The 12469-nt window shown below is 49.5% G+C and overlaps 1 protein-coding gene across 7 annotated transcripts in view; it reads right to left on the bottom strand.

Moving 5' to 3' along the window:
- Positions 1 to 2628: 2628 nt before the first annotated feature.
- The window catches only part of LOC142988755 (partitioning defective 3 homolog), a 269011-nt gene continuing 259170 nt past the window's right edge, over positions 2629 to 12469 (bottom strand). For 5 of the 7 annotated variants that reach the window (XM_076137995.1, XM_076137992.1, XM_076137994.1 and 2 more), the window contains 2 exons: positions 9900 to 10024; positions 2629 to 5695 (listed from right to left, as the gene is read on the bottom strand). In XM_076137995.1, the coding sequence (XP_075994110.1) occupies positions 5179 to 5695; positions 9900 to 10024 (642 nt within the window). In that variant the 3' untranslated portion in view covers positions 2629 to 5178. The remainder of the gene's footprint in view (positions 5696 to 9899; positions 10025 to 12469) is intronic. The other 2 variants (XR_012960619.1, XR_012960620.1) reach the window with 2 other exon arrangements.

The raw sequence follows: 12469 nt of genomic DNA, 5'->3' as shown, positions 1-12469 counted from the left end.
TGACACGGCGGCTGCGGCGGAGGCGACCGCACGGCCTGACTCAGGGCCGCCGCATGTGTGTGTGGACTCGTTACTCTGATTGCATCTCTTTATTTAGGGTGGAAGTCATCTTTGGTTCCCCTTTAGGGCCCTTTGGCGGTCCCACGCTGTGTGTGTGTGTGTGTGTGTGTGTGTGTCACTCTGTGGGTGGCAGGACGGGAAAGGACCCCGGGGTGGAGCTGAGACAGGAAGAGAGACCAGCGGCCTGGAGGGGACTTCCTGTGGACAGAGGAGACATGAGGTCAGAGCTTATCTAATGTTAATCTAACATGTCTGAGTAAACCGGATCAATCTACACACTGATTCGTCACTCACACTCTTTGTTATGTTTTGCTGTTTTAATCTGACTGATGTGTTTAATCTTGATTTTGTATTTGTATTTATTTTTAGTAAGAGGTGTTCGTTCCTTATCCTCTCTTTCTCTGATCAATCATCTGTGACTGACTCTTTATAACACACACACACACACACACACACAACCTCCTCCACTCTCCGCGGCTCACGGGGTGAAAGACATTAACCCTCCTCCTTCTCCTACCCACACACACACACACACATTACAGAGAGCAGCCTCGCACACTCGCCAGATGTTGTCCAAAGCTTGAGGGAAGACACCCCAGGTATGCGTGTGTGTGTGTGTGTGTGTGTGTGGTTGTGTGCGCACATGTTCTTAGAAACCCTCCACAACTGGCTTCTCCTGGGCATCTGTAAAGATTTACGAGCCTAGTTTCTCCTGCAGCAGGCCGAGCTTCCTCCCTGGAATTCCCAGTGACGCGACAGGTCAGGGATCAGAAGGAGAAGCAGGTTCCTAAACGGCAAACAGGTGCCTCCAGAGATCAGGCTCAAAAGAGGGGGGAAAAGAAGAAACACACACACCTTATCTCCCAAATCCCAGGGCCTTTTTATCTCCCGCCCGTTCACACGAGGCCCATCTGCTGGCACTCAGAGCTTCTGCTCCGGCCTCCGCAGGTCAAGAGGAGAGAGTGGAAAAATGAAATCAGAAAGGCCAAATGACTGAAGTCTGCAGACGATCAGGGAAAAACGCTCAAGGTTTTCATTATGGAGTATTATGACAGCGGGAACGCAAAATGGGGGCATTAAAGACTCAACGGAGCCGTTTGAGTGTGAGTAATGACGGGCAGGAGTGGAGCCACAGACGGCTTTACTGTGTGTGTGTGTGTGTCCCAGGCCCCCAGGCCCTCCAGTGTTCAGGGTGCACACACACACAGGAGGGAGGATACACACCGAGGTACAGGCAGGGCCCAGGCTCCAAGCTCCGGTATGTTCCGATGCTTTGTGTTACATCTATAGAAGCAACAATCAGATTTATGTCTGATGAGGATAACTTAATGATGAGGTAACTTAACACAAACCTCCCTGGGAATAAAACAACAGGAAAGTGAGAGAAGAGTGTTGCACACATGGAACTGAAACAAAAGCCCATGATTTAAATGTTTAGTCTGGTACTTTGAGGCTTCCCTGGATCAAAAGCGTGTGGATTCCTCTCCCTTTCTTCTTCAGCGCCTCAGTAAAATGTGATCTTAAAGCAAACGGGCTGTGGAGGTTCAGATAATCCAGCTTCCCGCCTGTCTCTGTCCTCCGACAGGCCGATAAATCTCCTTTATTTACATCGCTTACCCTCTTCAACTTCATTTTTACTTCTTTCCAAAGGTGTTTTATAGTCCAGTATATATTTCTATCCAGGGTTTAAACATTTTTACAGCCTGTTTCCTCTGTGAGCAGGTGGATTCTCTCACAGATCTCCCTCCTTCCCTCCCTCCCTCCCTCCACAGGATGAGGAGAGCTTTGGCAGATGCTCCGTTTGCAGGAGCAGAGAGTCAGCCTTCTCCTGCCTCTCCCTTAGATTAGAACCTCATAAATTCTACTTTTGCCTTCACTGTGGCTGAAGTCATCTCAGGATGTTATTAGAAGTGGAGCCGGCTGAAGGCAACGACTCAGCTGACCTCTCATGGATGGAGATGAAAGCAGGGAGGAGGATGTGTTCTTCTTCTGCTGGCATTTGGAAAAGGGAAGCAACAACAAGTGTGGCAGACACACTTTGAGCAGGTGCCAGAGAGGAGCCGCAACTATTCCAGACATTGATCTTTCGTTCTCATACTTGGTTGAGCATCCTTCCATCCATTAGTAGGACACGTTGGAAAGAAAACAATCTATTTTTATCTCCTGCACACTATGAGATAACAGTTTCATCCATAAATGCCATGAATAAAAATAACATCTTATCTGTTTGAACTGATTGATCATCTTCTGCATCTCCAAATGTTTGTCTCTATTTGTGTTTGTCGTAGCTTCATCGTCTGGTGTAAAGGTGCATCGTTCCACGCTGCGTTCCTATTGGTCGGTGCCGTCGCCCAGCCGTGACGGATCAGGAAGAGTTGAAAGAGAACGCGTCGTATCGGTAACATCACACACATCTGCTTCCCATGTAAGCGTGTGTGAGAGCAGAAAAGGGAGTGAAATATTCATGACTTCCTTTAATTATGCATCTTATCTTCGTGGCGTTATCAAGCTGAGGAACCTCTCTGAATGTTAAAGACACAGAATCAAGGGAAATTACCATGACATGCATTGAACCTACCCTCAATTTATTCATTGAAAAATGTGATACAGTATGTACAGAGACGGGCGGGGAACTATTCTCATAACACACTGCTGTAAAAAAAAAAAAAGAAGAGGAGAGAAGATTGCACTGTGCTTACATATGAATCATGTTTTACCACTATAGTACCATATTGTGGATAATACAACACAATGAGGGATGCTCATAAAAACGCAATGAAACAATAACAATATATTTCTCATTTCCCCCCGGGTACAGATTTCCCCCACAAACCCATCGCTTTACGGGAGAAGAGTCCACATGTCACAGAGACGGCCCACACACACATTCATAACAAAACACTCATAATAAACATTGCATTTGGGGATATTAGCACATTTGCATACGAGGACAAACATATACAGTCTGGCCACTTAAGCTCCTCCCCCCCAGGTCAGGACGAGGCAGAGGCGGCGAGTCGTCGAGGCGGCCGCAGGAACATGCAAGGCGTACGTCTGCTGGAGATAAATAAAGGGGTGAAGCCTGATGGAGAGAGAGGGGAGAGAAAGGGAGGAGGGGAGAGGAGGGGGGGGGGGGGGGAGCAGCGAGTGCGGTCTAATCGGTAAGCATGTGTTTGTAGTAGAGACTCGGAGGAATAGTTGTGATTACTCCATTAACTGAATCATCTGCAGGGTCAGGCCTCACATATTCTTTCCCTCCTACTCCTTTTGCTCTTCTCCCACTCAACCGCCAAGTGCTTCATATGGCTGCCAAGACATATTCACAGACATATTGGAGCATCCACTTACTGGCAGTGTTCAAAGACACTAAAACACACACACACAGGCAGCCACACAGGCACACACACACACACACAGAGGAACATTGGTACCCATGAAAGACGCTGTGTACTCACACAACACAACAGGGACCTGCAGCCTTTGTTCCTCCACTTGTGAGGACCTTTAACTAGAGGAATCTAAGCTGAACCCCAAATGTGGAATGAGTTTCAAAGGGGATGTCCCCTGAAGTATGCACGTCAGGTCAAATGTATATGTTCTTATGCATGTATGGTAATTCATACCAGCTGATACTCCAAAGATGAAACCATTACCCCTAAAATGACAAACACAAAGAGCAGAGTGACTGAAGAGGACCAAGGAGAGGAGAGGAGAACCTGGAACCTGGCAGGATTTGTTTCATGGCACATTCACATACATACTGTCAAATGTGGATCTCCTTGATTGTCGCCCATTTTCACCCTGTTGAGTTCAGTTTTGGGCCTGATTACGACATCTCATCCTCCAGATTCACCCTAAATTGAATTAGTGGCTGTTTTGTGGGGGCAACAGGGTGAAATAGTCCCAAACTATGCATTTTATGTTCTGCATTTTGTATCTAACCAATATCTATAAAGACACTGGTGCATCCTGCTGCTCTCCCCACACTGTGGTGTCTTTAAAGTGTGCAGCAGCAGCAGCAGCAGCAGCAGCACTGCGCTCATTTGCATCATCTGTGTTAGCAAATACCAGGCTAAACTGATGAATTGTGGATAGTGGTTGATGTCCTGAGATGTCCAATACATGCATACAAGAAGTTCATCTCAAGCTTAAACCTGGAATTCTGCTTAATCTAACCCAAGCTACTCAGTTACAACCATAAGCGATTCCTCTTCTTTGGCTTTCAAACGCATCCCATTCCAACACTTTTACTCTCAACTCATGTTCTCATAAGGAAGTACACACACACACACACACACACACACGCTCTGAAAACTGCCCCTGTAATTATTGACTGAGAAATGAAAAAGCTCCCAAGTGGTTTTCTGTCAATGGACATAATGATGGTAGGGAAACAGAATCAGCTGTATTGTGTCTCCTGCTCTGTGGCTCTGCAGTCACACACTGAGTTCATCCACACTGAGGTCTCCATCTAACCGCCCTGATGAAATATTCAGCGTGGAACAGCGCAGACACCTCGGGCCGGCAGGTTCAGGTTACAGACGCGTGGCTCTGACGGAGGGCCCGGGACAGAGCAGACAGAGCAGACAGAGCAGACAGAGAGGTTGTGTTTCTCCCTACAGGACAACACACACACACACACACACACGCACACACACAAAGACATCCATCCATTTTACATAAGATACATTAATTAATAAGTCAGATCTGACCCCAGTCACATGAGGGACGAGGGGGGGCGGAGTCTCTGTGTGTGTGTGTGTGTGTGTGACACCAACATGGACATGGTGGTCATGGAGATGGAGCGTGTGATCCTCAGAGTCATGATGTTGAGGTTAGATGCGATGATTCTTTCTCTCTGTGGATCAAAGTGGAGTTTTATGAGTCGTGGATTCTAAAATGAGGGTTTGAAGCCTTTAAAGTGGTGAATGCTCAAAGGCACTTCAGCACAGGATCACCACTTACCACAATAAAACATCTCACACACTCTCTCACCTCTGGATTCATAGCATTAGAAAATCTATTAAAAATATATGGACATGTTAGAGCCACAGTCTCATAAAAACATCTTTGTATGTCAGCGTATTAAAAACTCTCCTGTTCCCTTTCTCCACTGTCTCAGGAGTAAAATGGCCGCCCTTTCTCTGAGCCATGAATCCTGCTGAGCTTAGCCAGCTGTGAGGGGGAAGGGGGCACGTCCTGTCTGTAGGGGCCCTTGGATGGAGCTGGACCCTGATCCGGGGCCGAGCCGGGGCCCTGGATGTGGTCTCTGTGAGCGGGAGGAGGGGCCAGCAACCTGGACTTGTTGGCCTCTTGCTCCCTGCGTCTCTGCTCCTGTCTCAGCAGCTCCTGCGTCTCCAGGAGGACTCGGGCGTTGAAGCCGGAGCCTCCCAGGTAGCCGTTGCGCGCTCCCTGCTGCGGCTGCTGCTGCTGCTGCTGCTGCTGCTGCTGCTGCTGCTGCTGCTGCTGCTGCTGCTGCTGCTGCTGCTGCTGCTGCTGCTGCTGCTGCTGCTGCTGCTGCGGCGGCCGGCCGGCGTAGCGAGGGCCGTCATTGGCGGCCTGGAAGCTTTCCGCCGGGGCATAGGCTTTGTCCCACGATTCCTGGGAGACGGGGCTGGAGTTCTTACGAGGTTGCCTAAACACAGAGAGACAGATAAAAAGGTCAAAGGAGCAGGACGGAGGGAAGGAACGCTGCTGCAGCCGGGGGAACGTGACTGTTCCCACGTTAAACACAGACTCACACAGGAAGTGGTGGAGGTGCTGAGTTAAAACATGAATCCAGCAGGAAGGAGCAGCAGGAGTAAAGTGGATCTGTTAGAATCCAGCAACATAAAGGCCCCCGGACACGGAAGTGACAGGAAAACAAACGGGAGACGCCTGAGACGCCCTCGGCACTATTAGTTCCACATTGTAAACAAACACAAATGTTAAAACCTCCCCGATAAAAATGGCTTCTTTCATCCATTTAACTCCTTTTTGGCGATGCAGACGGGTGCACTTACAGCACAGACACGGTAATGGCAGGCCTCGCCGCCTCGCCGCCTCGCCGCCTCGCCGCCTTCCATCTGCCTGCCAGCGCTGACAGGATAGCCCCAGTTGCACACACACACACACACAGAGAGAGAGACACGTGCATATTATCTCCCTTGCACGCAGAACTAAGGATGCTCGCTCACGTGCCTCTCTGCCAGAAACGCTCCCGTCTTGAAATTGGCCCCAAAAAGCCTTTCGTCGGGAACCGCTAGGTCTTTGGCTAAAGTGTTAAGTCTGCTCCTCCATTATTAGGATCCATTAAGGCCCGTGTGTGATGGAGGGACCTGCGACTGTGTCTTTTTTAGGTCCGGGGTGCAAAGAGAGCTCACATTCACACCTGGCTGACCTGCTAGGCTCTTAAAAGGCTTTGAGGGTTGGCGGCACACAGTGGCGAGGAGGGGCGGCGAGGAGGGACGCCGCCGCCGCCGCCGCGCCTGCAGCTCTTATCAGGCCGGCTCTCCGTTCCAGAAAGGCAGAGAGGAACAAAAGACGGAATAGGCTTCTTACTTTTCAAAGCTTTTTGCGTGGCAGAGAAAAATATTCAGTTTGGCCCAAAAATGGAGTCTTTAAGTGAGTAAATGGAGGCAATTCCTTTTTCATGTCTAACGCTTCTGCTTCACAGTGAGAAATGCCGTCTGACAAACCTGAACATCAAAAGCGTGTGTGTGAGAGCTGCGAGCAGACGAGAGTCATGCCTGAGCTTCAGACGAATCATATCAGACTGCAGCACAATCAATCCTTTCTTCTTTTGCTTCACATTCATTTGTCTGTTTGCTTCCTCTGGGTATCGTTTACATTTAAGCACCGCCTCCGTTATGAGTGACAGCACGGCCAGAAAGCACATCGTTATCGCTTTGCCGACGATGTCACGCTTCCTCTTGGCAAAGTTTAGTGACTTTAGTTCAGTTTGCGTGTTAGAAATGTGTGTGAAAGCTGAAGCACACACTGATATGAGCTCAGCTTCTATGTGTTTGTGTCCATCAATCTATCTCAGTGACCAATAACATGCCTCCATCTCTCTGTTCCCCCCCTCTCTCTCTCTCTCTCTCTCTCTCTCTGTGTGTGTGTGTGAATGTACAGTAATTGCTGGAGGGACAGATGTAGGGACAGACTGCAGCGTGAGCCCCACCACATGCTCCATATCTGGGTCTGGATGTCTGGCACGGCCTCATGCGTTTACACTCCGGCTTGGCGAGCGGCGCGGCCAAAACGCGGAGCAGGAGGGAGCGGCTGGTTCAGAACGGAGCGAGCCATGTGTGCGTGTGTTTTGGAGAATGTTCCTTTTAGTTCTAGCAGATGAAAGAAGAGAGGAGATTTAGGAGGGAGAAGCTGGAATCTCCCAGGCTGAAGAGGAGGAGAGGAGGAGAGGAGGAGAGGCGAGCGGCGATGGCATGGCTCCACAGGAATGTGACGCTGATGGATGCGTCAGGGGAGTCGGCCGCTCTTATCACCTCCGCTCCCGCGCCAGAATATGTCACAAAGTGGATTAGTTAGGTTTGCGAGAGGGAGGGGATGGGAAAGTACGCCTCGCCAAGGAGACGGGTAAATTTAGAACGACAGAAAATAACAAACAAAGCCAGGAAGTTGGCTTAGAGGGAAATGTGTGGCCGCTGTGTGTTTCTTTAAAACAGCTGGGAAGAATCAAGAGTTTATGAAAAAAAGAAGACGCGAGCAGAGCACACACACACACACACACACACACACACACACACACACACACACGCGCACTACGATTGGCCAATGCCCAACTGCATGCAGTGGCTGATGGGTAATGAAACAGTTGTTGCTGCATCGTCCAAATAAACAAAAGTCTACAAAGCAGGAATAATGTTTTCTTTATCCGTGTGGACCGGAGTTGTTTTGGGTGAAGAATGCAGGAACGTTAAGGAAAACTACTGCCGGCTCACTTAGGCCACTGTTAAGCACTGCTCCTGACACGTGTGTGTGTGTGTGTGTGTGTGTCTTTTTAAGGCTAATCAGTGCTCCTTTCTCCTCAGACGCTCTCTCTCGCCCTCTCCCCCCCTCTCCCTGTCTCTCTCTCTCTCTCTCTCTCCCTCTCTCTCGTCCCATCTTGCCTAATCCCGCTCCGACAACAAGCCTTCATTAGTGCGATCCTCAAATCCCAAACGCCGAGCCGAGCCTGGCCGTCATCAGATAACCAGCGCCCGTGTCTCACTGCAGAAGCCAGTCTGCAGTGAGACAGTTGAACGGTTGACTGCTTTGCCTTCCTGCTTCGGAGAGAGGCGGGATGAAAGAATGGGCGGTTGGAGTTTAAGGGGACTTGTGGTTATTAATCTGGGGGATGTGACTTCTTTAATGAGGGGCTGAGGCCAGACACCAGGTCTTAAAAGCCTCAGCCAGGGTCAGAGGTCAAGCCAAATCTCATGTGACTGTTTGCTAAAAGACGCTATGAGATTATGAGAGGAATGCATATCAAAGGGCCCCACGGAGGAACGAGCCCAAGGGAAGGGAATATCTGAGAGAGAGAGAGAGAGAGAGAGGGAAAGAGGGAGAGAGAGAGAGAGAGAGGGAGAGAGAGAGAGAGAGAGAGGGACAGAGAGAGGGAGAGAGAGAGAGGGACAGAGGGAGAGAGAGGGAGAGAGAGAGAGAGAGAGAGAGAGGGACAGAGAGAGGGAGAGAGAGAGAGACAGAGGGAGAGAGAGAGAGAGAGAGAGAGAGAGAGAGACAGAGGGAGGGAGAGAGAGAGAGAGAGAGAGAGGGAGGGAGGGTCGGAGTCAACTGTCACATCGCAGAAATAACAGCGATGACCCGATCCATACATGAACTATACGCTCCATATTGATCCTGTGAGAGGAGGGGCCACTGCTCGAGAGGGGGACATGTTTGAATCAACCAGGCAGTGAGTGAGAGAGGAGAGAGGGAGAGAGAGTGGGAGGGAGAGGAGAGATAGAGCAAGAGAGAGAGAGAGATAGAGCAAGAGAGAGAGAGAGAGAGCTTGAAATCAGAGCACAGCTGAGTTGCTCCGTCTAGGATTATGAAAGACCACACACACTTGCACACACACTTGCACACACACATACACACACACACACACACACACACACACACACAGACAGAGGAGGTGTCCTGTGTTGTTTACATTGGCAGTGGTTGTAGAGTTTAATCTCTGGTTTGTTTTAAGGTGGAAATACTTTCTGCTAAAGTTTATTATGATTAACTTTAACTTTCCCTTATTAGATCCTCTACAGAACAGAATGAACTCATTAGTGTGGAAACTTTGAAATAGCATTGGCTACAATTTAGATTGATAAAGAGAGAGAGAGAGAGAGAGAGAGAGAGAGAGAGAGAGAGAGAGAGAGAGAGAGAGAGAGAGAGAGAGAGAGAGAGAGAGAGAGAAAGAAAGAAAGAAAGAAAGAAAGAGAGAGAGAGAGAAGCTTTAGACTGAACAATGATGATGATGAGCGGCTGCCAGATCTGTCAAATGATTTGGAGTTAAGATATGAATTAATCTAGTTAGGACGGTTTGTAAGGAAGAAGAGATGATGTGAAGAAAGAGAGGAGGAAGAGAGGAGGAAGAGAGGAGGAAGAGCAGGCACAAAGGAGAGGAGAGGAGAGAAAGAGATGGAAATCTGAAAAGTCAACTGAAGAGACGGAGAAAGGGCAGGAAGGACGTGATAAGTCACAGAGAGAGAGGAGGGAGGGACAGAGAGAGAGAGAGAGAGAGAGAGAGAGAGAGAGAGAGAGAGAGAGAGACGTACAAAGGGACAGAGGGACAGATAGACAGACAGACTGACACACAGACAGACAGACGGACACACAGACTGAATGAAGGCTTGCTGTCTCACCGTGGCAGGGAGTTGTAATGTCTCGGCGCTTGCTGGTAGCCGTCTTTGTCCTCTTGCTGCTGTTTCTGAGTCTCCGTGGTTACCAAATGGCGTCCGCCTGACGACGTCTCCGTTCCATTGGTCGCCTGGCAATAAGAACAGAATCACAAATGATCAGTACAACGTTTCATTCCTGACACAGAGGGGTTACCTGCACACACACACACACACACACACACACACACACACACAGACATTAGGTGCCTCCCTCAGCACAGCAGGTGGTAAAGCAGTGTGATGCGTCCTGTGGATTGGGCCCTGGGGGGATTGTGGGTAGTTAGTGTGGATGTGATTCCACCGTAATGCACCTGTGCCAGAGAATGAAGTCACATGACCACCAACCAAGCACAGATGCACAGAAGAAGAAGAAGGAGAAGGAGAAGAAGAAGAAGAAGAAGAAGAAGAAGAAGAAGAAGAAGAAGAAGAAGAAGAAGAAGAAGAAGAAGATTTTTGATTTTTAAATTTACATTTATTTACACGTGTTTATAAACCTTACATTTAAACTAAATTATGCGAGTTCTAGGACTCCATCACATGCTTAAACCAAAAAACAAAACAAAACAAACCTTTAAACAAAACAACACCGTGAGGGGACAAAAACAAGAAAAACAAACTCAGATATCCTCATCATTTTCATCAACGCTTGTGTCACTGTTTGCATCACTTTCCTGATACAGTTCCTTCCCCAGTTTAGTGATGTACTTCTTTACTCTGTAGTATTCCGGCCGAGTGAAGCCTCCTCTCACAACATCGTCGTCATCCAGAAACATTTGAAGAGCATATAGAAAATCTTCTGTGTCAGAGAAGAAGCCTTCCACTTTTACATTCCTCATACCTTTAGTTACGTCCAAAAACATCTTCACATTAGCCAAACTATATTCATTTTCGTCATATGACGACGGACTTGTTGTCTTCACTTCCTCCTCTGGCCCTGCGCTGTCTTCCCTCTGTACCTTAGCCTCTTTGACTCTCTTGGCACTTATGTTCTTGCCCTTGGAACCTTCAGGAGAGACGGTGGGTTTTCTTTTCAGAGGAGTACTGGGGGGGGCCTGGTCCTCCTCCATCTCCTCTGCTCCATCTGCTGCCTGCTGCCCAGCGCCCTCGATCTCCACATGTCCACTTGATGGACCCTCATCTCCGGTGCTCTGTCTGTCATCTCCGACGTTCTGTCTAGTTGCCTCTTTAGCAGCTCCGGTGCGCTGTCCGTCCGTGTGTGCATCGGTCTGGGGCGGCGTTGATGCTGCCGCGGAGGGCGTCGGTTCAGCCGGGGGGGTCGATGGTTCGGCGGCCAGCGCCTCAACCGGGGCTTCCGCTCCGGCGGTGGCCGGAGCCTCTGCTCCGCCAGCGGCCGGCGCTTCCGCTCCGGCGGTGACCGGAGCCTCTGCTCCGGCGGCGTCTGGAGCCTCAGCCTGCCGGCCCTCCCCCGCTCTCCCCGGGCACGATCGCACCTGGTGCCCCTCTCTCCCACACCCGAAACACTTCATGCCGTCAGTCGTTACATGAACAGTGTACAAAAAGTTTTCAATTTTAAACCTGAACACCAGGTTGAGCTCCTCTCGGTTGTCGTTCAAAGTCATAAACACTTGTCTCCTAAATGACACAACGTGCCTCAACAAGGGGGACCTGCAGCCGAGGGGGATCATTCTAACGGGGGAGTGGAGCTGGCCGTGTCGGCTTAGCTCCTTCTCCAGAGCCTCGTTGCTCAGGAACGGGGGGACGTTAGAAACTACCACTCTCTTAGCGGGGTTAGCTAGAGCCAGGACGGGAGTGAAGACTCCATGAATCTCCACCCCGTGCCCCACCACCTGGTCCACCTTCTCCACGCTCTCTAAGAAGATCACCACCGCGTTATTCATGCGTGAGGCGGACTTCACGCTGTCGTAACCCACCAGTGCCCCCACCGCTAAACTACAGTCCTCCACCGTGCAACCAACAACCGGACACAGCTTGACGCCATGCCGGCGTGTCAGCTTGTCAAACCCCGCAGTCATGCTAGCTAGCCCCGCTTGCTAGCAGACGCAAAACACAAAGCCCCAAACCACCAACAGACTAAAGTGAGACAAAGAACAAACACACGGAGAACAAAACAACATTAACATACAGAAAGACAGGTATAGGACAACTTTTTCACGCTTTCTTCCACTCAGCTCTTCCACTCACTCACTCACTCCTCTCAGAAGAAGAAGAAGAAGAAGAAGAAGAAGACACAACGTCGCTATTTTGGCGTTTAACTCAACCGTCTTGACATCTGTGTCAGTGTTTCCTATCATTTAACTTCTCTTTACCTTTGTAAATTGTGTTAATTATTCAAGCAGAGCCCTGATCAGCTGTTCTCTCAGTGACTCAGCTGTGTATTGTTCCTTTAGTCGCTCCTATAAGATAAACGGACAAACCATAGCCGTCATCAATCACCTTCGTCACAGCTTTCCCACACACCTGTAACCCAAATCTGTGCGCGCGCGTGTGTGTGTGTGTTTGTTGTGCGTGGTCGGCCCTGGTTGACATGGAGACATCGTCTCCCTCAACGCCGC

The sequence above is a fragment of the Genypterus blacodes genome, unplaced genomic scaffold (genome assembly GCF_046128005.1).
Source record: "Genypterus blacodes isolate CSIRO-AG114 ecotype Tasmania unplaced genomic scaffold, CSIRO-AGI_Gbla_v1 ptg000348l_1, whole genome shotgun sequence".
Taxonomy (NCBI): Eukaryota; Metazoa; Chordata; class Actinopteri; order Ophidiiformes; family Ophidiidae; genus Genypterus; species Genypterus blacodes.
The sequence above is the reverse complement of the archived record's forward strand: the minus strand, read 5'-3'. Positions and strand labels throughout refer to the sequence as shown.